This window comes from Mustela lutreola, chromosome 16 (genome assembly GCF_030435805.1).
Source record: "Mustela lutreola isolate mMusLut2 chromosome 16, mMusLut2.pri, whole genome shotgun sequence".
NCBI lineage: Eukaryota > Metazoa > Chordata > Mammalia > Carnivora > Mustelidae > Mustela > Mustela lutreola.
This window is the reverse complement of record NC_081305.1, coordinates 44,131,639-44,156,801: the sequence shown is the minus strand read 5'-3', so window position 1 is coordinate 44,156,801 and position 25,163 is coordinate 44,131,639. Positions and strand designations below refer to the sequence as shown.

Sequence of the window (25,163 nt, the reverse complement as noted above, 5' to 3'; positions counted from 1 at the left end):
CAGCTCTTCTGAGGAGAGTTCACAGTTACAGTTACAGGCCCTTTGTACCACCCTTTGGATTTCCCTACACATTTTGGCTCTGACATACAAAATAGCCCCTTGAACCCATGACCGAGAATCTCCTTGGTTTTTGTTTGTTTGTTTTTTGTTTTTTCCCCCACGAGCAGATGTTCCATTTTCCAAACCAAAACTCATTTCTCAGCTGGAGCAAGGGGAAGAGCCCTGTATAGAGGAGAGACAACATCCACTGGGCCTCTGTCCAGGTGAGTGTGACGCAGGGTAGATGGGACCGTCCGCAGCTTGGAAGATAGGAAAGAAGGGTACATGGTACAGGGAAGAAGCTCTTCTCAGGCCTCCTAGATCATTGGTAAGTCTGCCTGGCATAACCTTCTAGAATATCTTTTTCAGTTGAGCAAGGGGCTTTCTTGGTTTCCTTGTCTCTTTCCTCCACCAGGAAGCCTCCCTTCTTTACCTGGCTTGCCTTCTTCATCATGTTCGTTCTTTCCTCATTCATGGGCTTCTTTCTATTCTCTTGATTTTTTTTTTAATTTTATTTATTTATTTGACAGACAAAAGAGATCACAAGTACGTCAAGAGGCAGGTAGGGGGGCGGGAAGCAGGCCCCTGCTGAGCAGAGAGCCTGATGTGGGGCTTCATCTCAGGACCCTGAGGCAATGACCCGAGCTGAAGGCAGAGGCTTAAACCCACTGAGCCACTCAGGCACCCCTTTTCTCTTGATCTTAAAAACTACATCTATCCTGTGGACATTAAGTCTGCCACCCTTCAGATACTTTCTAGTTTCCTATAGGTGAGATGTAATTGATTATTTCTACCTTTCCAATTCCCATAATTTAAAAAAAGTGTTAGTAGTTAAGATTACAGTAAGCTATGAATAATAATTTAAAAAGTGTGATCATGAGCCGACATCCCAGCTTAAGAAATAAAGCATTACCTAAATAGTTGAAGTTCCTACTTCCGTACCTCCCCATACCCCTGCCCAAAGGGAGCTGTTTTTTCAAAATTAGGAGTTATAAATCTCATGCATGGTCTTTTGCTTTCTTTCATATGTGTGAATCCCTCAACCATCTACAGTGTTGTTTGACATATTTTTATTTTTATTTTTCTTTAAAGATTTTATTTATTTATTTGACATAGAGATCACAAGTAGGCAGAGAGGCAGAGCAGAGAGAGAGAGGGGAAGCAAGCTCCCCGCCGAGCAGAGAGCCCAATGTGTGGCTCGATTCCAGGACCCCGAGATCATGACCTGAGCTGAAGGCAGAGGCTTAGCCCACTGAGCCACCCAGGCGCCCCTGTTTGACATATTTTTAAACTTTTCATTAATGTCATCATATTATGTATATCCTCCTATAGTTTGTTCTCTCTGCTGACTCTGAGTTTGTGAGATGAACCCATATTGATATATGTTGTTCTGGTTCATTCATTTTCACTACTATATAGTATTTATTGTATTACATGCATAGTTATAACACAATTCATTTATCCATTTTATTTTGTTGGACATCTATGTTTTTACCAATATTGGCTATTAAAGAATGCAGCTATCGGGGTACCTGGTTGGCTTGGTTGGTTAAGTGTCTGCCTTCGACTCAGGTCATGATCCCAGGCCCTGCTCAGCCTGGAGTCTGCTTCTCCCCCTCCCCCTGCTTATGCACATTCTTTCTCTCAAAATCTTAAAAAAAATTGCAACTATATACGTTCTAATACATGTGTCCTTGGGCATATAAGCGCATTTCTCTAAGATAGATGCCTAGGAGTAGAGTAGCTGAGTCAAAGACTGTGCACTCATTCCTCCTGCCTAGGTAATGCCAAATTGCTCTCAACAGTTGTTTCATTAGTTTGCAAAGCTGCCATAACAGAGACTTATGTTTCTGACTCTCCTTTGGGTATGAAATGGCCTCTCACACTAGTTTTAATTTGATTAGCATTGAGTTTGAGCATCTTTTCATATGTTCTTAGGTTGATTAGCATTGGTGTTTCCTCTCCTGTGAATTCTCTGTTCAAATATTTTGCCTGCTTTTCTTTTTCTTGTTCATTTGTAGAAGAATTTAAATCCTGGAAATGACTGTTTTTTTTTTTTGTTTTTTTTTTTTTGTTTTTTTTTAAAGATTTTTATTTATTTATTTGACAGAGAGAAATCACAAGTAGGCAGAGAGAGAGAGAGGAGGAAGCAGGCTCCCTGCTGAGCAGAGAGCCCGATGCGGGACTCGATCCCAGGACCCTGAGATCATGACCTGAGCCGAAGGCAGCGGCTTAACCCACTGAGCCACCCAGGCGCCCTGGAAATGACTGTTTTGTCTGCTGAATGGATTATGTCCATCTTCCTCCAATCTGTGGACTGCCTACCTGCTTTATAAAAAGCTGTTTAGGGGCTCCTGGTTGGCTCAGTTGGTTAAGTGTCTGCTTTGGCTCAGGTCATGGTCCCAGGGTTCTGGGATTGAGCCCCATGTTGGGCTCCTGCCTGCTTCTCCCTCTCCTCCCTGCTCTTGCTCTTGCGCTATCTCTGTCACCATCTCTCAAGTAAGTAAATAAATAAATAAAATCTTTTAAAAAATAAAAAGTTGTTTAATTTCAAAATAATTTAAGTCTCAGTTTGTAAAGATAATACAGCAAGTTCCCATCTATTCTTTTTTTTTTTTTTTTAAGATTTTATTTATTTATTTACAGACAGAATTCACAAGTAGGCAGAGAGGCAGGCAGAGGCGGGAGGCGGGGGGGAGCAGGCTCCTTGATGAGCAGAGAGCCTGATGTGGGGGCTCAATCCCAGGACCCTGAGATCATGACCTGAGCTGGAGGCAGAGGCTTTAAGCCACTGAGCCACCCTGATGCCCCAAATTCCCATCTATTCTTTACCCAGCTTTCTCCAATTTCAAAACCAGGAAATTGACATTGGTAACAATACTATTAGATCATCTACAGACTTTCATCAGACTCAGATTTTATCATTCTTACATGTACTCTTTTGTGGTTGTTGTATAGTACTGTGAAACTTTGTCACCTACATAGAATGATGTAGGATACATCCGCAGAAAGGATACAGGATATTCCACCACTCCAAAGAAACCCCTTCATGTTACTCTCCCTCCACCCTTAACCTCTGGCAATCTCTGATCTGTTTCCCATTACTTTCATTTCAAAAGTGCTATGAAATTCACCCAGTGTTTTAATGGCCTTTCATAATAATTTCATAAATTTTTAATGAGTTTGAATTTGTCAAACTTTTTTGATGTTGTCTGTGTATGTGTCTGTCTGATTTAAGAAGTCCTTCTCTCTGTCAAGATCATAAAGACATTATTTAGATTTTCTTCTTTAAATTAAAAAATTTTTTGCTTTCTACAACTTAGGTCTTTGTTCTGTCTGGAATTGATTTTGTGAGTGTTGAGAGATATGGATCTGTTTTTATAGATTTCTAAATGCATCACCATCAGACTTGACCCCATTTCATGAATAATTCATCATTTTCCCCAATTTACCTTGCCACCTCTCGTATTTTGAATTTCAGTAGATGCCTGGATCAGTGTCTGAACTCTGTTTTATTCCAATGCAGTATCTGTTTATGCCTGCACAAATATCACACTGTTTTAATTTCCTATAGCTTTATAGTAAGTCTTTATGTCTGGTAGGGCAAGTCCTCCCGTCTTATTCTTGTGTTTGTAGCTTTAGCCCAGTGGGCTTTTGCAATCAGCTTGTCAGATTTCAGAAAGTCTCCTGTCAGGATTTTGTTGTAGTTGCATAGAATATATATATTCAGTAAAATACATGTATTAATATATTCATTAATTTAGAGAGAATTGACATCTTTCACAGTTGGCATCTTTTACAATCTCTTAGTGTGGTGTCTTCTTTTACTTATTTATTAATATATCTTTATTACTACCTATTGCTAGGTCTTACTTTTTTTTTTTTTAAGATTTTTACTTATTGGGATGCCTGGGTGGCTCAGTGGGTTAAACCGCTGCCTTTGGCTCAGGTCATGATCCCAGGATCCTGGGATCGAGTCCCGCATGGGGCTCCTTGCTCAGCAGGGAGCCTGCCTCTCTCTCCGCTTCTGCCTGCCTCTCTGCTTGCTTGCGTGCTTTCTCTCTCTCTCTTTCTGACAAATAAATAAATAAAATCTTAAAAAAAAAGATTTTTACTTATTTATTGACACACAGAGAGAGAAATCACAAATAGGCAGAGAGGCAGGCAGAGGGAGAGTGGGAAGCAGTCTCCCTGCTGAGCAGAGAGCTGATGCGGGGCTCGATCCTATGACTCTGAGATCATGACTGAGCCAAAGGTAGACCCACCCAGGCACCCTGGGTTTTACAATTTTTAATGTAAATGTACATCTTTCTTTACATTTATACATAGGCTTATTTTTGTTGTTTTGAGAGTTATGTTTTTAAAAACTAAATTTTTATAATTTCTGGTTACAATGTAGAACTAAAATTCATTTCATCATACTGATCATACACCCAGCAGCCTTGCTGAGACATTTAATTAATCCCATAATTTGTCCTGTGTATGTTCTTTGGAGTTTCATATAGAGACAATGGTTTCATCTGCTTATTTTGCCTTTCATTTTTGATTTATTGATCCCATCTATTGTATATATTATGTCTGAACTTGTATTTAATATTTCCTTTCTATTCTTACTTTGGACTTATTTTGCTATTCTTTTCCAAGTTTTTGAGATAGATGCTTACCATGATTACTTTTCAGGCTTCCTTCTTTCCTAATACAAGGATTTGAGACTGTGCATTTCCTTCTATTCTTTTTTTTTTTTAAGATTTTATTTTTAAGTAATCTCCATATCCAACATGGGGCTCGAACATACAACCCGAAGACTAAGAATCATGCGCTTCACCAACTGAGCCAGGCATAGAAGCCATTTCCTTCTATTCTTTTATTTTTAATTAATTAATTAATTTTTTTTATTTGACAGAGATCACAAGCAGGCAGAGAGGCAGGCAGAGAGAGAGGAGGAAGCAAGCTCCCTGCTGAGCAGAGAGCCCAATGCGGGGCTCAATCCCAGGACTCTGGGATCATGACCTGAACCAAAGGCAGAGGCTTTAACCTGCCGAGCCACCCAGGCGCCCCCCATTTCTTTCTATTCTTTTTTTTTTTTAAAGATTTTATTTGTTTACTTGGCAGACAGAGATCACAAGTAGTCAGAGAGGCAGGCAGAGAGAGAGAGGAGGAAGCAGGCTCCCCGCTGAGCAGAGAGCCCGATGTGGGGCTCGATCCTAGGACCCCGAGATCATAACCTGAGCCGAAAGCAGAGGCTTTAACCCACTGAGCCACCCAGGCACCCCCATTTCTTTCTATTCTTAACACATATTTTCAGCTTCTGTTCCACCTCTGAATCCTGACTTGTGGCACCTTAAGCCCTTAAGCACCACTATTTCTGCTGCGGTTGTGTGTGTTGGGAGTGCTTAGTAGCAAGAAAATTCCAGTCCCTCCCTTTTTACTGCAGCTTTTTAAATGTAAACTCTACTCCAATCAGTTGCTGGTCACTTTTGGGTGTTTTCCAGTGACTTGAAGTAATTATTTGTTGTATTTTATCCAGTTTCATCATTGTTTTCTGCAGGGGATTCTTGTGACTGATTCAGTCTGCTGCCATTTTCAGAAGTAGTCATCATCCAATATGTTTTTGACTTGACATTTGGAAATTACTTCAAAATTAAAGAACATTTGCAAAAATAAAAACAGTACAAAGAACACTTTTATCCTCTATATACACACATATATGGAAATATATATGGCATATATGTTATTATAAAATGGCATTAGGGCACCTGATCGGCTCAGTTGGTAAAGCATGAAACTCTTGATGGGGATGGGAGTTCGAGCCCCATGTTGGGTATAGTGATTAATGTTGGATGTAGTGATTAATCTTTAGGGGCACCTGGAGGCTCATTCATTAAGTGTCTGCCTTCAGCGCAGGTTGTGATCCCAGTATCCTGGGATCGGGTCCCACACTGGGCTCTTTGCTCAGCAGGGAGCCTGCTTCTCCCTCTGCCTCTGCCTGCTGCTCTGCCTACTTGTGCCTTCTCTCTGTCAAATAAATAAATAAAATCTTTAAAAGAGAAGAAAAATCTTTTTAAAAAAGTTAAATGGCATCATAAAATCACCTATTAATATTTTATATTTGGTTGTGTGGTATCTTATATGCATGTTCTCCCTTCTCCTTTCCTCTCTCAATATATACGTGTATATACTTATGTGTATGTATATGGGTGTATGTGTGTGGGTGCATGGGTGGGTGCATTCATATGTGTATGTTTGTTAAAAGGTACTATACAGGGGCGCCTGGGTGGCTCAGTGGCTTAAAGCCTCTGCCTTCACCTCAGGTCATGATGCCAGGGTCCTGGGATCAAGCCCCATATTGGGCTTTCTGCTCAGCCGGGAGCCTGCTTCCTCCTCTCTCTGTCTACTTGTGATCTCTCTCTACCAAATAAATAAATAAAGTCTTTTTTAAAAAGGTACTATACAGTGGCTAACAACATAATTAAAAAAACTTTTTTCTAAGAAGAGCTGTATTCTCATATAACCATAGTAGTTACCAACCTCAGTAAATTTAACTTTGATACAATAATTTTATCTAATACCTATTTCTGATATTATAATTTTGTTAGTAGATGCAGTAATATCTTTTTAACTCTCCAGAAAATGATCCAGTCCTGGTTTCAGTAGTGCATTTACATGTCATGCCTATTTAATCTCCCTTAATATAGATCATTTCAGTAAACTTGCTTTGTCTTTTATAACACTGACATTTTAGAAATATAAAGTCTTACAGTTTTTTTAACAACTTCATTAAGATATAATTTGTGTACCATAAAATCTTGTTATTTTAAGTGTACAGTTGCATTATTTTTTGTAAATGTTTACTGTTGTATGGTCATTACTTCCATGTAACTTTAGAATACGCTGTCATCCCAAAAAGCTCCCTTATGCCCATTTGCATCTATCTCTCCTCCCATCCAAGCTCTGGGGAACCACTGATATGCTGTCTCCATAGATTTTCTATTTCCGGACATATTCTATAAATGGTATCATAAAATGTATAGTCTTTTGTATTTGGCATAATATTTTTGAGGTTCAGTAATCCATTTCTTTTTTTCTTTCTTTCTTTCTTTTTTTTTTTTTTTTTTTTTTTTTGAGCGAGAGAGTGTGCCTTTGTTGGGGGGGATGGGAAAGGGAGAGGAAGAAAGAGAATCCCAAGCAGACTCCATGGTCAGCACAGAGAAGGGGCCAATCCCACGACCCTGAGATCATGACCTGAGGTGAAATCAAGAATGGGAGGCTTAATCCACTGAGCCACCCAGGTGGCCTAGTTCTTTTTTATTGCCATATAATATTCCATTGTAAGGACATAGCACATTTTGTTTGCCTGTTCACAGGTTGACAGATGTATAGGTTGTGTCTGCTTTTTGGCTATTGTGAATAGCATGGCTAAGAACAGTCATGTACTAGTCTCAGTGTAGGCCTATGTTTTCATTTTGAGGTAGATAAGGAGGTGTAAAATTTCTGGGCTGTAAGGTATATTTATACTTAACCTTTTAAGAATCTGGAAAATTATTTTCCAAAGTAACTGTACATTTCTGTTAGTATTTCTATTTTACATTTCTGATTTCTATTTTTACATTTTCTATTAGCAGTATGTTTCTCTACATCCTTGTCAGCACTTGGAATTGTCTCTAATTTTCATAACAGACATTCTAGTGGGTATGTAGTGATATTTCATTGTGGTTTTAATTTGCATTTCCCTAGTGACTGATGATGTTCATCATTTTTTTTTAAAGATTTTTTTTTAATTTATTTGAGAGAGAGAAAGAGAGCATGAGCTGGAGGAGGAGTGGGGAGGGAGAACCAGACTCCCTGCTGAGCAGGGAGCCTGATGCGGGGCTCTATCCTAGGACCCTGAGATCAGGACCTGAGCTGAAGCCAGACACTTAATCGACTGAGCACCCAGGCGCCCCCTTTGCATACCTTTTTTTTTTTTAAGATTATTTATTTATTCATTTGATAGAGATCACAAGTAGGCAGAGAGGCAGGCACAGAGAGAAGAGGAAGCAGGCTTCCCACTGAGCAGAGAGCCTGATTCTGGGCTCAATCCCAGGACCTTGGGATCATGACCTGTGCTCAAGGCAGAGGCTTAACCCACTGAGCAACCCAGGTGCCCCGTCCCCTTTGCATTTAACAAAATAGCTACTTAGTTCTTCTGCCCATTTTTAAATTGCATTGTTTTATCTTCTTTTTTGAGTTGTAAGAGTCTTTCATATATTCTGGACATAGTCCTATATTAGATAGATGGTTTTCACATACTTTCAACTTTAAAATCAAGTTTCAGAAAAAAGACAAATCTGTGTCTTGTCTTTTCATTCTCTTCATGGTGTCTTTTCAAGCATAAAAGTTTTAAACTTCAGGACATCTGGGTGGCTCAATCGATTAAGCGTCTACTTTCAGGCCAGGTCATGATCCTGGGGTCCTGGGATCGAGTCCTGCATCGGGCTCCTTGCTCAGCAGAGAGCCTGCTTCTCCCTCTGCCTGCTCTGCCTGCCACTTCCCCTGCTTGTGCTCTCTCTCTTTCCCTAACAAATAAATAAAATCTTAAAAAAAAAAAAAAAAGGTTTAAACTTTGGTGATGTCCAATTTAACAAAATTTTAGATAGATTGTGATTTTGGTGGTGTAACTAAGAACTTTTTGTCTTTTGTTTAGAATGTTTGGTTTGTTCGTATTTAATATGGTTTAAGTCTGGCATTTTGCTACTTGCTTTTTATATGCCTCATGTTTTCTTATTCCCCTACCTTTTTGGCATATGTATATATATTTATCATTATTTATTATATATGTTATATATATAATTTTGTAGCTATTTTCTTAATTCAGCTCTAGGAATTAAAAATGCATCTAATTTAGCATAATTAATTAATACTAACTTTGTTCCAGTAAAATATACATATTATAAAACCCATAATATGGTGTTACAGTTATTACCTTTTATAATAATTTTATGCATTTCAGAGAAATTAAGAGAAGAAAGGAGAAAAATAGGCATATGTAATCTTTTATATTTACCCACGTACTTACCAGTTTTGGTGGTCCTCATTTGTTTCTGTGGATTTGAGTTAGTGTCTGGTGTCATTTCTTTTCAGCCTGACAGTCTTATTTAGTATGTCTTATAAGGCATGTTTGCTATCAACAGATACTCTCTGAGTACTTGTTAATCTGTGAACATGTGTATCAATTTCATTATTGAGGCATAGTTCTGGGAGAATAGAATTCTTCCTTAGTAGCTTTTTCACCTTTATTTCCGCACCTTGAATAAATCATTCCATACTCCATTGTCTCTGAGGAGAAGTTAGCTCTAATCATATTGTTTCCTGCTGTGCATGTTGAATCATTTTCCTTTTGCTGCTCTCAAGATTTTCTCTTTCGTCTTTTTTTCTGATAGTCAACAATTTGTCTATGATATGTCTCTCTGGGGCTCTCTTTATGTCTTTCTTTTCTTTTTTAAAAAAGATTTTATTTACTTATTTGAGAGAGAGAGGGAGAGAGAGAGCATGCACAGCAGGGGGGAGGGGCAGAAGGAGAGGGAGAAGCAGACTCCCTGCTGAGCAGGGAACCCGATGTGGGGCTCCATCCCAGGATGCCGGGATCATTATCTGAGCTGAAGGCAGATGCTCAACTAACTTAGCCACCCAGGCACCCCTGAAGTATTTTTTTTTAAGATTAAAAAAATATATATTTTTTTAAATTTTTTAAGTTCTAGTTGATTAGCATACAGTGCTGTATTGGTTTCAGGAGTAGAATTCAGTGGTTCATCACTTACATACAACATCCAGTGCTTATCATAACAAGTGCCCTTCTTTTTTTTTTTTAATATTTTATTTATTTATTTGACAGAGAGAGATCACAAGTAGGCAGAGAGGCAGGCAGAGAGAGAGAGAGGAGGAAGCAGGCTCCCCGCTGAGCAGAAAGCCCGACGCAGGACTCGGTCCCAGGACCCTAAGATCATGACCTGAGCCGAAGGCAGCGGCTTAACCCACTGAGCCACCCAGGCGCCCAAGTGCCCTTCTTAATACTCATCTCCCATCCAGACCATCCCCCACCCCCCTCCCTCCCTCCCTCCCTCAATCCTATTTGTTCTCTTTTGTTAAGAGTCTTTTCTTTTTAGTATAAATAACTTTTTTTTTTTTCAGTGTTCAGTGATTCATTAGTTAACTATAACACCCAATGCTCATCACAGCACGTGTCCTCCTCAATACCCATCATGCTGTAACTCCTCCCCCCAACTTCCTCCCCTTTGAAACCCCCAGATTGTTTCTCAGGGTTCATAGTTTCTCATGGTTCATTTCCCTCTCTGATTTCTTCCCTTTTGGTTTTCCCTTCCTTACCCGATGGTCCCCTATGCTATTCCTCATGTTCCACATATGAGTGAAACCATATGATAATTGTCTTTCTCTGTTTGACTTACTTCGCTTAACATAATCCCCTTCAGTTCCATCCATGTCAATGCAAATGTTGGGTATTCATCATTTCTGATGGCTCAATAATATTCCATTGTGTATCTGTACTACATCTTCTTTATCCATTCATCTGTTGAAGGGCATCTTGGCTCCATCCACAATTTGGCTATTGTGGACATTACTGCTATGAACATTGGGGTGCATGTGCTCCTTCTTTTCATTACATCTGTATCTTTGGGGTAAATACTTAGTAGTGTAAGTGCTGGGTTATAGGGTAGCTCTATTCTTTTTTTTTTTTTTTTTTTTTTTTTTTAAGATTTTTATTTATTTGACAGACAGCGAGAAAGGGAGTACAAGCAGAGGGAGTGAGAGAAGGAGAAGCAGGCTTCCTGCGGATCAGGGAGGCTGAATCCCAGGACCCTGGAATCATGACCTGAGCCAAAGATAGACACACAAACAACTGAGCCTCGCAGGTGTCCCTAGGGTAGCTCTATTCTTAACATCTTGAGGAACCTCCATACTGTTTTCCAGAGTGGCTGTAGCAACTTACATTCCCACCAAGAGTGTAAGAGGGGTCCCCTTTCTCCACATTCTCACCAACATTTTTTGTTTCCTGTTTTGTTCATTTTTGCCATTCTAACTGGTATAAGGTGGCATCTCATTGTGGTTTTGATTTGAATTTCCTTGATGGCTAGTGAGATTGAACATTTTTTCATGTGTCTGTTAGCCATTTGTATGTGTTTTTTAGAGAAGTGACTGTTCATGTCTTCTGCCCATTTTTTTTTTAATTTTTTTATTTTTTATAAACATATATTTTTATCCCCAGGGGTACAGGTCTGTGAATCACCAGGTTTACACACTTCACAGCACTCACCAAAACACATACCCTCCCCAATGTCCATAATCCCACCCCCTTCTCCCAAACCCCCTCCCCCCGGCAACCCTCAGTTTGTTTTGTGAGATTAAGAGTCACTTATGGTTTGTCTCCCTCCCAATCCCATCTTGTTTCATTTATTCTTCTTCTACCCACTTAAGCCTCCATGTTGCATCACCACTTCCTCATATCAGGGAGATCATATGATAGTTGTCTTTCTCTGCTTGACTTATTTCGCTAAGCATGATACGCTCTAGTTCCATCCATGTTGTTGCAAATGGCAAGATTTCATTTCTTTTGATGGCTGCATAGTACTCCATTGTGTATATATACCACATCTTCTTGATCCATTCATCTGTTGATGGACATCTAGGTTCTTTCCATAGTTTGGCTATTGTGGACATTGCTGCTATAAACATTCGGGTGCATGTGTCCCTTTGGATCACTACATTTGTATCTTTAGGGTAAATACCCAATAGTGCAATTGCTGGGTCATAGGGCAGTTCTATTTTCAACATTTTGAGGAACCTCCATGCTGTTTTCCAGAGTGGCTGCACCAGCTTGCATTCCCACCAACAGTGTAGGAGGGTTCCCCTTTCTCCGCATCCTCGCCAGCATCTGTCATTTCCTGACTTGTTGATTTTAGCCATTCTGACTGGTGTGAGGTGATATCTCATTGTGGTTTTGATTTGTATTTCCCTGATGCCGAGTGATATGGAGCACTTTTTCATGTGTCTGTTTGCCATCTGGATGTCTTCTTTGCAGAAATGTCTGTTCATGTCTTCTGCCCATTTCTTGATTGGATTATTTGTTCTTTGGGTGTTGAGTTTGCTAAGTTCTTTATAGATTCTGGACACTAGTCCTTTATCTGATATGTCGTTTGCAAATATCTTCTCCCATTCTGTCAGTTGTCTTTTGATTTTGTTAACTGTTTCCTTTGCTGTGCAAAAGCTTTTGATCTTGATGAAATCCCAGTAGTTCATTTTTTCCCTTGCTTCCCTTGCCTTTTGCGTTGTTCCTAGGAAGATGTTGCTGCGGCAGAGGTCGAAGAGGTTGCTGCCCGTGTTCTCCTCAAGGATTTTGATGGATTCCTTTCGTACATTGAGGTCCTTCATCCATTTTGAGTCTATTTTTGTGTGTGGTGTAAGGAAATGGTCCAATTTCATTTTTTGACTGGGTTATTTGTTTTTTGATTATTGAGTTTGAGAAGTTCTTTGTAGATCTTGGATATCAGCCCTTTATCTGTAAGTCATTTGCAAATATCTTCTCCCATTCTGGGGGCTGCCTCTTAGTTTTGTTGACTGTTGCATTTGCCTTGCGAAGCTTTTGATCTTGATGAAGTCCCGAAAGTTCATTTTTGCTTTTGTTTCACTTGCCTTTGGAGACGTGTCTTAAAAGAAGTTACTGTGGCTGATGTCAAAGAGGTTACTGCCTATGTTCTCCTCTAGGATTTTGATGGATTCCTGTCTCACAGTGAGGTCTTTCATTCATTTTGAGTATATCTTTGTGTGTGGTGTAAAGGAGTGGTCTAGTTTCATTCTTCTATATGTAGCTGTCCAATTTTCCCAGCACACTTATTGAAGAGACTGTCTTTTTTTCATTGATATTTTCCCTGATTTGTCAGAAATTAGAGTTGAGGGTCCATTTCTGGAGTCTCTGTTCTGTTCCAGTGGTCTGTGTGTCTGTTTTTGTGCCAATACCATGCTGTCTTGGTGATCACAGCTTTGTAATAGAGCTTAAAGTCAGGCTGCATGATGCCCGCTTTGTTTTTCTTTTTCATCCTTCTCTTGGTGATTTGGGTCTCTTCTGATTCCATACAAATTTTAATATTTTTCTGGTTCCAGATCTTTGAAAAATGCCAGTGGTATTTTAATAGGGATGGCATCGAAAGTGTAAATAGCTCTGGGGAGGATAGACATTTTAACAATGTTTATTCTTCCAATCCATGAGCACGGAATATTTTTCCATCTTTTTGCGTATTCCTTAATTTCTTTCATAAGTGTTCTGTAGTTTCTAGAGTATAAATCCTTTACCTCTTGATTCCTAAGTATCTTATGGGTTTTGTTGCTATCGTGAATGGAATTAATTCCTTAATTTCTCTTTCTACAGTTAAATTGTTAATATATAGAAAAGCTACTGATTTCTGTGCATTGGTTTTGTATCCTTCCACATTGCTGAATTGTTGTATGAGTTCCAATTTTTAGAGGTAGAGTTTTTTGGGTTTTCCACATGAAGTATCACATCATCTGTGAAGAGGGAGAGTTTGACTTCTTTGCCAGTTTGGATGCCTTTTATTTCTTTTTGTTGTCTCATTTCTGGGGCTAGAACTTTTAGTACTCTTTTGCTCTGGGCTTTTCATAAATGGTTTTTAAGATATTGAGGAATGTTCACTCTATCCCTGTAATCTGAAGAGTTTTTATCAGGAACAGATGTTGTATTTTGTCCAATGCTTTTTCTGCATTGGTTGAGAGGATCATATGGTTCTTGTCCTTTTTTTTATTGATGTACTCTATCACGTTGTTTGATTTGTGAATGTTGAACCACCCTTGCGTCCCAGGCATAAAACCCACTTGGTCGTGGTGAATAATCCTTTTAGTGTACTGTTGGATCCTATTAGCTAGGATCTCGTTGAATATTTTGGCATCTATGTTCATCAGGGATATTGGTCTGTAATTCTCCCTTTTGATGAGGTCTTTGCCTGGTTTTGGGATCAGGGTAATGCTGGCCCCCTAGAAAGAGTTCGGAAGTTTTCCTTCTGTTTCTATTTTTTGGAAAAGCTTCAGTAGAATAGGTATTATTTCTTCTTTAAATGTTTGGTAGAGTGCTCGCTTCAGCAGACATATACTAAAATTGGAACAATACAGAGATCAGCATGGCCCATGTGCAATGACATGCAAACTTGAGAAGCGTTCCATATTTTTGATCTCTCTGACATGAGAAATTTGAGAGGCAAGGCGGGGATGGGGGGAAGGGAGGGAAAATGAAACAAGATGGGACTGGGGAGGGAGACAAACCGTAAGAGAATCTTAATCTCAGGAAACAAACTGAGGGTTGCTGGAGGATAGGGGTAGGAGGGATGGGGTGACTAGGTGATGGACACTGGGGAGGGTATTGCTATGGTGAGCGCTGTGAATTATGTAAGACTGACGATTCACAGACCTGTACCCCAAAACAAGTAATACATTATATGTTAATACAAAATTAATTAATTATTTTTTTTAAATGTTTGGTGGAATTCCCCTGGGAAGCCATTTGGCCCTTGACTTCAGTTTTGGGGGCAGTTTTTGATCACTGCTTCAATTTTGTTACTGGTTATGGTCTATTCGGATTTCTGTTTCTTCCTCTTTCAGTCTTGGTCAATTTTAAGTTTCTAGGAAGGCATCCATTTCTTTCAGGTTGTTTAATTTATTAGCATACAGTTGCTGGTAATTTCTAATAATTGTTTCTATTTCCTTGGAGTTAGTCATAATCTCTCCCCTTTCATTCATGATTTTATTAATTGGAGACCTTTCTTTTTTCTTTTGGGTAAGTTTGGCCAGTGGTTTATCAATCTTACTAATTCTTTCAAAGAACCAGCTTCTAGTTTCACTGATCTATTCTACTGTTTTCCTGGTTTCTAGTTCATTGGTCTCTGCATTAATCTTTATTATTTCTCTTCTCCTGCTTGATTTAGGTTTTATTTGCTGGTCTTTCTCCAGCTTCTTTAGGTATAGGGTTAGCTTGTGCATTTGGGATTTTTCTACTTTTTTGAGAAAGGCTTGGAACTGCCTTTGCAGTATCCCATTGGTTTTGGACTGATGTGTTTTCATTCTCACTGGTTTCCATGAATTGTTTAAGTTCTTCTTTAATTTCCTGGTTGACCCATTCATTCTTTAGGAGGATGCTCTTTAACTTCCAAGTGTTTGAATTCTTTCCAGTTTTTTATCATGATTGAGTTCCAGTTTCAAGGCATTGTGGTCTGATACCATGCAAGGATAATCTCAGTCTTTTGGTATTGGCCGAGACCTGATTTGTGACCCAGTATGTGGTCTATTTTGGAGAAAGTTCTGTGTGCATTCGAGAAGAATGAGTATTCTGTTGTTTTAGAGTGGAATGTTCTGTATATATCTATGAAGTCCATCTGATCCAATGTGTTGTTCAAAGCTCTTGTTTCTCTGTTGATCTTCTATTTAGATTATCTATCCAGTGCTGAGAGTGGAGTGTTAAAATATCCTACTATTAATATATTAGTGTTGATCTGATTTCTTTATTTTGATTAATATCTGGCTTATGTAGTTGGCTCTTCCCATGTTGGGGGCATAGATATTTACAATTGTTAGATTTTCTTGTTGGATAGACCCTTCAAGAATGATATAGTGTCCCTCTGGATCTGTTATTACAGTCTTTGGTTTAAATTCTAGTTTGTCTGGTATAAGAATTGCTACTCCATCTTTCTTTTGAGGTGTGTTGGCTTGGAAAATGGTTCTCCATCCCCTCACTTTCGTTCTGGAGGTGTCTTTAGGTTCAAAATAAGTCTCTTATAGACAGCATATGGATGGGACCTGTCTTTGTGTCCAGTGTGCAACCCTGTGCTATTTCATGGGAGCACGTAGGCCGTTCATGTTGAAGGTTACTATTGGAAGATATGTGTTTATTGTCATCCTACTGCCTAACAGTAGGATGGCAAAAAAAATTTTTTTTAAGATTTTATTTATTTATTTATTTATTTGAGAGAGAGAGAGAGCAGAAGCTTAAGTCTGGGGAGAGTCAGAGGGAGAGGGAGACGCACACTCCCCAGTGAGAAGGAAACCCAATGGAGGACTTGATCCCAAGACCCTGGGATCAATGACCTGAGCCAGAGGCAGATGCTTAACTGACTCAGCCTCCCAGGCACCCTCTTGATGTTTTTCTTTTTTAAAAAAATTATTTATTTATTTATTTGTTTATTTGACAGAGAGAGAGATCACAAGTAGGCAGAGAGGCAGGCAGAGAGAGAGGGGGAAGCAGGCTCCCCCACTCGCAGGGAGCCCAATGCAGGGGTTGATCCCAGGACCCTGGGATCATGACCTGAGCTGAAGGCAGAGGCTTAACCCATTGAGCCACACAGACCCCCTTGATGTTTTTCTTGAAGTTTATTGAGCTTCTTAGACTTATAGACTAATGTTTTTCAACAAATTTCAGACTTTTTAGTTATTTCTTGAGACATTTTTTTCTGCTCTTTTCTCTCTCTGTTCTCTCCTTTGTGCATTCCCATTACAGATAGACTGACTTATCTGATTGTGTCCCACAGGTTTATGGGCTCTTTACTTTTCTTCAGTTTTCTTTCACCTGATTTTCAGTTTAGGTAATTTCTATTGATTTATCTTCAACTTCATTTGTTCTGTTGCAAACCCAAATATGCTGTTGTGCCTTCCTAGTAATTTTGTAATTTATTTTATTTTTTAATTCCAGAGTTTCCTTTTATATTTTTAATAGTTTTTATCCTTTATTGAGATTTTTTCTATTTCTTAAGTTACCATGCTTTCCTTTAAATTTTTACACATTGTTTCCTTTAGTTCTTTAAATACATTTATAGTAACAGCTTTGAACTCTCTTTCCCCCTATAAATCAACATGTGGGCCACCCAGCCACAGTTTCTATTGTCTGCATATTTTCCTTGCTCTGGGTCCCTCTTTCCTCTTCCGTTGGAAACTGGATATTTTAGATGTTGTAGCCCCTCTGATAGCTGGTGATGTTTCCTGCCTAGACGTTGTTGTTGTGACTTTTAGTAACTTTTCTAGACTAAATATATGGAATGTGTTTTCTCTGTGAAGGTGATGTTTCCGCTTGCTTGGTTTGTTATTGTAGTCTTCTGTTTAATTTTAATCCTGGCTTCCTGATTTCAGCCTTGTATCTGCAGAGCTCCATGATCTGCAACAATTAGCAATAGATTGTGTTCAAAGACTGAGCCAGTAAGGCTTCCTACCTCTGCCAGTGGAGAAATGAGTGGGGTGGGGAGCTCCTTCACATTTCAGATAGTTTCCAGGTCTTGTCTGGTTTTTTACTTTGCACTGATCCCTCTAATGTTCCCTCTGTACCTGATTATAGCCTCTGTATCAGGCAGGGTTATGTGCATAGCTCGGGCCCCTACCCATTTCCCCTGCTTTTGCAAACAGCCTGGGGTTGCGTGGAGTTTATCAAGTTCCTCCCTGGCTCTCTCACTTTCAGGTTTTCCCCTGCTACTTTTCTGGATCGTCTACCAGTCTATGTTTTTGTTTTTCTTTGGTTTCGTGTTTTTTTGGCTTTTATTTTTTGTTTGGGTTTTGGGGGGGGGGGTCCCCTGCCAAGTCTGCTACCTCAGATAGCAGTCACTGGTGGCCTTCCCTAAGCCACATTAATTGACAGGTCCACCTAGCACTGGTTTCTCACCTTCCCCCCAAATCAGGTGACTGCTCCTGTAACAGGAGCAGAACTGATCGTTTTAGGACCTGTCCTAATTTAACTGCCATACCAACCAAGCCGGGAATCAGAAGGGTGAGAGCTGGTCTAGGCAATAATGCTCTAGATTCCTGCTTTTCTTATCTGGGGCTCAGTGTTTTTCATGAATAAATACTTCTCCCTGTATCGTATGTGTTTGATTTCTTTCTTTTGTGTGTGTGTGTGTGTGTGTTTGATTTCTGAAAGCAAACTTTTTGCTCTGTCAGATATTGTGAAAAATAAGTTTTTGGTATGAGTTTTCTACATTGCAGTAGGACAAGGGGCCTACTTTCCAGGTCACATGCCGTCTGTTGCTCGGTCGGCTGGTTTGTTTGTTTGCTTATTTATTTATTTATTTCTCTTCCTTAGAAAGAAATCCTTAGAAAGGTAAAATCCATTTTTGTCTGGTGGGCCATACAAAAACAGGTTGCAGGCTGAATTTGGCCTACCTGACAAGTTTGCTAACTCATATAATTAAAAATGTAATTTATAGGGACACCTGGGTGACTCAGTTGATTAAGCCTCTGCCTTCAGCTCAGGTCATGATCCCAGCATCCTGGGATCGAGCCCCACATCAGGCTCCTTGCTCAGTGGGGAGTCTGCTTTTCCCTCTCCCTCTGCCCCTCATCCTGCTTATGCTCTCTTTCTCTCACTCACTCTCTCTCTTTTGTTCTCAAATAAATAAATATTTTTTAAAAATATATAGTATATAAAGTAAAATGAAAAATAGCTCTTGTTATGATGTGAGGGTGTCTGAGGGGGACACAGGTTGTGATATAAACATATTACAAATGACCAATGGGCAAAGCAAAATGGCCCTGACAACCCTACCCATGGCTACTCTGACTAAAACTATTCTTTCTTTAGCAGAATCAAAGCTAAACATTCCACCTTGTCCCCACTGCCCGCTGGCATTTGCTAGTCAGCAAGGCCTCAGCCAGCACGTGTGGTTCAGTCACTTTCCTCAGCTCTTCTCAAGTTTACGTGCAGGGAATCATCTCCCTCCGGGGAAACACTATCCAGAAGATCAAAAACAGCAGCAGAAGCGACTCTTTGGTGAAACCTGCTGGAGTGACAAAGCAGAAATTCAAGAGACAGAAGACTCCAAGCCCTTGTCCAAGAGCAAGGGTGGCACTTCAAAGGTGTTGACCTGCCCACTGCAACGACAGCCAGTAACGGTGGAACAAGACAGGGCAGTGACGGCCACAGGGCCCAGCCGAGACCAGAGGACAGACCTTGGGGAAACAGACAAAGTGTTGCACGGTGTAAAAGTCTCAGGATTGGGAGAAGTCAAATACGGGGAGTTAGAGCTAGGCTTCATGAAGGAGTCAAACCTGCTCAGCCTCCAGAAGATACACACAGGGGAGATACCGTACGTGTTCACCGAGTGGGGCCAGGGCTTTGGCAGTATGTCAGTCCTCATCAAAAACCGGAGGACACCCTCTAGGGACAAGCCTCATGTGTGCAAGGAGTGTGGACGAGGCTTTACCTGGAAGTCAAACCTCATCACACACCAGAGGACACACTCAGGGGAGAAACCTTACGTGTGCAAAGAGTGTGGACGAGGCTTTACTTGGAAGTCAAACCTCTTCACACACCAGAGGACACATTCAGGGGTCAAGCCGTACATGTGCAAGGAATGTGGGCAGAGCTTTAGTCTGAAGTCAAACCTTATCACGCACCAGAGGGCACACTCTGGGGAGAAGCCTTATGTGTGCAGGGAGTGTGGGCATGGCTTTCGCCAGCATTCACATCTCAGCAGGCATAAGAGGACACATTCGGGAGAGAAGCCTTATGTGTGCAGGGAGTGTGAGCGTGGCTTTCGTCAGAAGTCACACCTCATTAGACACTTACGGATACACACAGGAGAGAAGCCTTACATATGCACAGAATGTGGGCGCCATTTTAGCTGGAAATCAAACCTCAAGACCCACCAGAGGACACACTCGGGCATTAAACCTTATATGTGCCTCGAGTGTGGGCAGTGCTTTAGCCTGAAGTCAAACCTCAGCAAACACCAGACGTCACACACAGGGGAGAAGCCATTTGTGTGCAGGGAATGTGGGCGAGGCTTTACCCGGAAATCAACCCTTTTCACACACCAGAGGGCACACTCAGGGGAAAAGCCATTTGTATGCAAGGAGTGTGGGCGAGGCTTTAATGATAAGTCAACCCTCCTCTCACACCAGAGAACACATTCAGGGGAAAAGCCTTTCATATGCAGAGAGTGTGGTAAAAGATTTAGCCAGAAGCCAAATCTCTTTAGGCACAGGAGGGCACACTCAGGTAGCATACCTTTGGTGTGCGGGGAGTGTGGGCAAGGCTTTTGTGATAAGTTGACTCTCATCACCCACCAGAAGGCACATGCAGGGGGGAAGTCTCATGTGTGCAGGGAGTGTGGGCAAGGCTTTAGCCGGCAGTCACACCTTGTAAGACATCAGAGGATACATTCGGGAGAGAAGCCTTATATTTGTAGGAAGTGTGGGCGATGCTTTAGTCGGAAATCAAACCTCATCAGACATCAGAGGACACATTCAGGATAGAAACCTTGTATGTAGGAGTGTAGTGAAATCTTTAGCCAAGACTCATACTTCTTGAGATACCAGAAGTCACACCGAGGGCATTAGTGTGGCTTTAGTAATAAGTCAGGCATTGCCAGACACCAAAGTGGAGACATTTTATGTGTGATGGGAATGTTCATGAGACTAATGGTTAAGAGTCAACATCTCTAGTCCCTGTGAAGGAGAGCTGCCAGCACATTTTCAGAGCTCTGACATTCTCTAGTAGGGATGGTGGGTTATGGAAGATCTGTCAGGTAATGTGATAGAGGGGGTACTTCCAAGTAGGTTGAAATTAGGGAATGGAGGCTTTTCTAATGTCGTTTCCCAAGAATACTTGAACACTATACAGTAATCTTAATGTTGGAGAAACAGCAACACTAGAGCTCATTTCTCAATGTCTGTCTTAACCTTCTGAGAACAAGAGACTTGACAGAAATCACGGCTGATTTAATCTTGGTTTCCCAGAAAATGAGCCAGCAGAGTCCGCTTCAGGGAGAGTTTGGGAAATGGTGAATTCATGGGAACAGAGATGGTGCATGGGTAGAAGGTTTTATTATGCAACAAGCTAACTGGTGAGAAAAATTGTGACTATCCTAGCTGTAGATTTTAGGAAGAAGTATCCATTTTTGCTTATTTCCTGAGGCCCTCTCTGGTTTCCAGGTTGAATTCATACTAAAAATAGTTTTATTAGGCGTATTTAGACTAGAAATGTGTTCTGTGCTTTCATGAAGAAAACACACTCACATATACAGAAATAGAAAATGAAATTACTTTCCATTCTTCTTTGAATTACCATACTACATCCCACAGGTAATTCTTTGGTTTAAATCTTTCCAGCCATTGTAAAATACATGACTTTTCTGGTTGGGAATACTCTCTTTTTGAGAAGGGCGGTGTCGCATAGATTCACTTATAATTCTGAGCCAGGGCCCAATTTTTTTTTCATGGAACTTGACTAAATGATTCTGAGTTTTATTTGGAAAACAAAATTTTGAGGAATGGCAGGATAATATAAGAACTGTATAGTAACATGTCTTTTTCATCTGTGGACAGATATCTAGAATAGAACTGCATAAAAAATAGAAAAACAAACTCACTTTTATATGAGTACTTAGAAAGTGAGGAAGCAAGATTTCAAGTTATTATGAAAATAGCAAGTACAAGATTAGGTATTTGAGTTATTGGCTCTCAACCGAGGGAAAAGATAAACAGGTCTCAAAGTTTCAATATCCAAAGGATATTGAAAGGAAAGAAATCACTAGCTCAGATAATATGAGGTGCAGAGTTCTTTTTGATTTAATTTAATTTTTTCTAATTTTAAGTAGGCTCCATGCCCAACATGGGGCTTGAACTCACCACCCTGAGATTAAGAGTCAACATGCTCTACTGACTGAGCCAGCCAGGCACCCCAAGGTGTAGGAGTCTTAATTTTTGTTCAAATTCTAAATTTAAGTGGAGTGATCAGAACCTGGTGAAGAATTAGGAAACATTATCCTAGATGGAGCTGCTGGTGTAGCTTGCCCTCCTCTTTCCTTCCCTGGGATAAATCCTGGCCTGCTGTCATTTCTCCTTCTCAATAGAAAAATACTTTTAGAGTTTTAATCTCTCTGTATCCTAGAGTTGAATTATTTTTTTTTCATAAAATGATGTCACAAAAATAAGGATTCCCACAGTAAACATGTATCTTTTATATTTTTTAACTTTAAGAAGAAATATTTTAGTTTTCAATATAATCAGTCCATAAATCCAAAAGATTTTGCCTTAAATTATTTAAAATTCTCAACAAGAAATAGAGCACTGCTGGTATATGAAGATTCAAACAGATTCAAAGAGACTCCAACCTTGGGAGACATGTATATAGAACAGCAACCAACCAGACACTGGAAATGGTGGAAGGAGGCCCCATACTTTGGCCCTACCCAGTCCCCACCTATACTGAGTCTTAAACCTGCATTAGATCCTCTGCTTAGAACTTCTCAGAAGAGACAGAATGGGAACAGGTAACCTGAGTTCTCCACTTACCTGTGTGCAAGTTGGGAAGCCAATCAGATGGTGTTCATATATGTGAATCTTCAAAATCTTGTGGTTTCATTATTTTTTTTTTCCAAGCTGGACGAGCTGTCTACCGGTGCCCCATATTTCATATTCTACAATAATAGCTCTAGATGCTTAAAACCAACAGAAAAAGTGCCCAAGCCCAACTGCCCATCCTACCACTCCTATGGTTAAGTAATAGACTATACCGCATGAAGAAAATTTTGAAAAAAAGATGATGAACAGTATGAAATAATACCACTTCAAATCCATAAGCCTGTTATGGTCACTGAAATCTGTTTCAGAAGTGGGTGGCAGGGGTGCCTGGCTGGCTCAGTCAGGCAGGGGTGCCTGGCAGGCTCAGTCAGGAACTCTTAATCTCGGGATCATGAGTTTGAGCCCCACATTGGATGTAGAGATGACTTAAGGAAACAAAAGTAAAAGAAAAGGGGTAGCAGTAAGTTTTAATATGACTCTTCTATTTTAACTTATTATGAATCGGTGGTTCTCAAAGTGTGGTCAGAGGATGTTTGGGGACCCTTTCAGGTGATCTCCATGGTCAAAACAAATTTCATTATAACACTAAGACCTGATTTTTCCTGTTGTGCTGAAATTTGCACTGATTGTGGAAAAGCAATGGTGGGTAAAACTGTTGGGCCTTTAGCTTGAATCAGGAATTGTGTCACCAAACTGTACTACTTGTTGTTGTGTTCTTTACCAACACACACTTGTGGTAAAAACATGCTACTTCCACTTAAGAATGTTCTTGATAAAACAGTTAAAATTAGTTTTGTTGAACTTGATGCTGAGTACAAAATTTTTTTCTATTTTTATTTTAAAGATTTTATTTATTTATTTGACAGAGAGAGAGATCACAAGCAGGCATAGAGATAGACAGAGAGAGAGGAGGAAGCAGGCTTCCTGCTGAGCAGAGAGCACAATGCGGGGCTCCATCCCAGGACCCTGAGACCATGACCTGAGCTGAAGGCAGAGGCTTAACCCTCTGAGCTACCCCAGGCACCTCAAAATTTTTTCATTATACTTTTTATTTTGAGATAATTTTAGATCCACATCCATTTGTAAGAAATTATGTGGAGAAATCCCTTGAGCTCTTTGCCCAGTTTACCCCAATGGTAATGTCTTGCAAAACTATAATGTTACAGCCAGGATATTAAAATTTATCTTCTAAATATTTTATGTAATGAGGGAAAGACACATAAAGTTTTCCTTCATTCTGAAATACAAAGTTGTTTCCAGGAAATGCACTTTTATGATTGAGTTGTGAGCCAAACTAACCACCTTTTTATGGACACCCATTTTATTTGAAAAAACAATTGATGAATTTTGAATAAATGGATGAAGACCTGTATATCTGGTAAGCATCTTGTCAAAAATGAAGTGATTTATAAAACCTGACAATAAAGAAAACTGGTAGTAATTTTTGTTAATTTGACTTTCAGACAAAAAAGTTAGCATATTAAAATGTATCTGTGATGACCATGAACTTGACAGCTTTCTGATACTTAGTCTTTTGTGATGAGATTACTGATGATATTAATGTGATTTTGTAATACCATATAATATACTATGTCAACCTTTGGAAGGCCTGCCTAACTCCTTGGACCAGTATTTTCTGAATGATTACTGTGTGATGCCACAAAATCATCTGCGGTGATATTAAAGTATAAGATAGACAAAAGGATTTTAACTTAAGAGATGGAGGCTTGGGGTACCTGGCTCAGTTGGTGGAGCATGCAGCTCTTGATCTCAGAGTCGTGAGTTCAAGCCCCACCTTGGGGATAGAGTTTACTTTAAAAAAAACCTGCAAAAAAATTAAAATTAATACCAATCTTAGAGAGAGAGATAAAGGTCAGATTCCACATTACAATAACATTTAAGAAATTACCACTTGTTGATTTTTGGTGGAGTGTCAATAATATTGACAAATACCTGAAGAGGCCATTAGAATACTTCTTCATTTAAAAAATCTGGATGTGTAAGGCCAGATTTTCTTTCTTTATCTCACAGATGAAAAGCAAGAGCACATTGCGACACCTGGGTGGCTTAGTAGGTTGTGTCCAACTCTTGATTTAGCCTCAGATCAAGATCTTAGGTGTGTGAGATCAAGCCCCTTGTCTGGCTCCATGCTGGGTGTGGCGCATGCTTGGGATTCTGTCTTCCCCTCCGACCCTGTTCTCAACCTTAAATAAATAAACAAATAGATACATAAATAAATTATTTTAAAAGAAATAAAAATCTTGAAAAAAAAAAAAAGGTCGCCAGGCTGGCTCAGTCCATAGAGCAACTCTTGATCTCTGGGTCATGAGTTTCAGCCCTATACTGGATATAGAGCCTATTTACAAAAAATAAAAATAAAAAATATTTAGATGTTTATGGTCTATATCTCACATCAAACAATACTTCACATTAACACCAGAAAAAAGTTACACATTATAATACCTAACATACTATTAACATCTATGCCTTATATAATTTAAACTAGGCATGGGGTGCCTGGCTGGCTTAGTTGGTGGAGCATGTGACTCTTGATCTCAGGGTTGTGAGTTTGGTAGAGATTATGAAAAACAAACAAACAAACAAACAAACTTAAATTTAAACTAGGCACAGAAGAAAATTACCAAATAAGCAAAATAAATGCAAAGAAATTGCTTGTTAACACCTACAATCTGAAGTATGCAGCTCTCTCTAGACAAAACAGAGACATCTTGGGTAATCTTTATGCAAAAACTAAATTGTATGATTACTTAATCTCTTCCATGCCTGTA

The 25,163-nt window shown here is 39.7% G+C and overlaps 1 protein-coding gene and 1 pseudogene across 2 annotated transcripts in view; both read left to right on the top strand.

Annotated features, from left to right (window-relative positions):
* Positions 1-22,357, top strand: part of ZNF875 (zinc finger protein 875) — a 37,466-nt gene extending 15,109 nt beyond the window's left edge. The window contains exons 4-5 of one of the 2 annotated variants that reach the window (XM_059153777.1): positions 168-263; positions 18,653-22,357. In XM_059153777.1, coding sequence (XP_059009760.1) covers positions 168-263; positions 18,653-20,325 — 1,769 coding nt within the window. In that variant the 3' untranslated portion in view covers positions 20,326-22,357. Of the gene's footprint in view, positions 1-167; positions 264-18,649 lie in introns of both variants that reach the window. The other variant, XM_059153775.1, reaches the window with a different exon arrangement.
* On the top strand, positions 14,171-14,268 carry LOC131818991 (U6 spliceosomal RNA; annotated as a pseudogene).
* Positions 22,358-25,163: the final 2,806 nt, after the last annotated feature.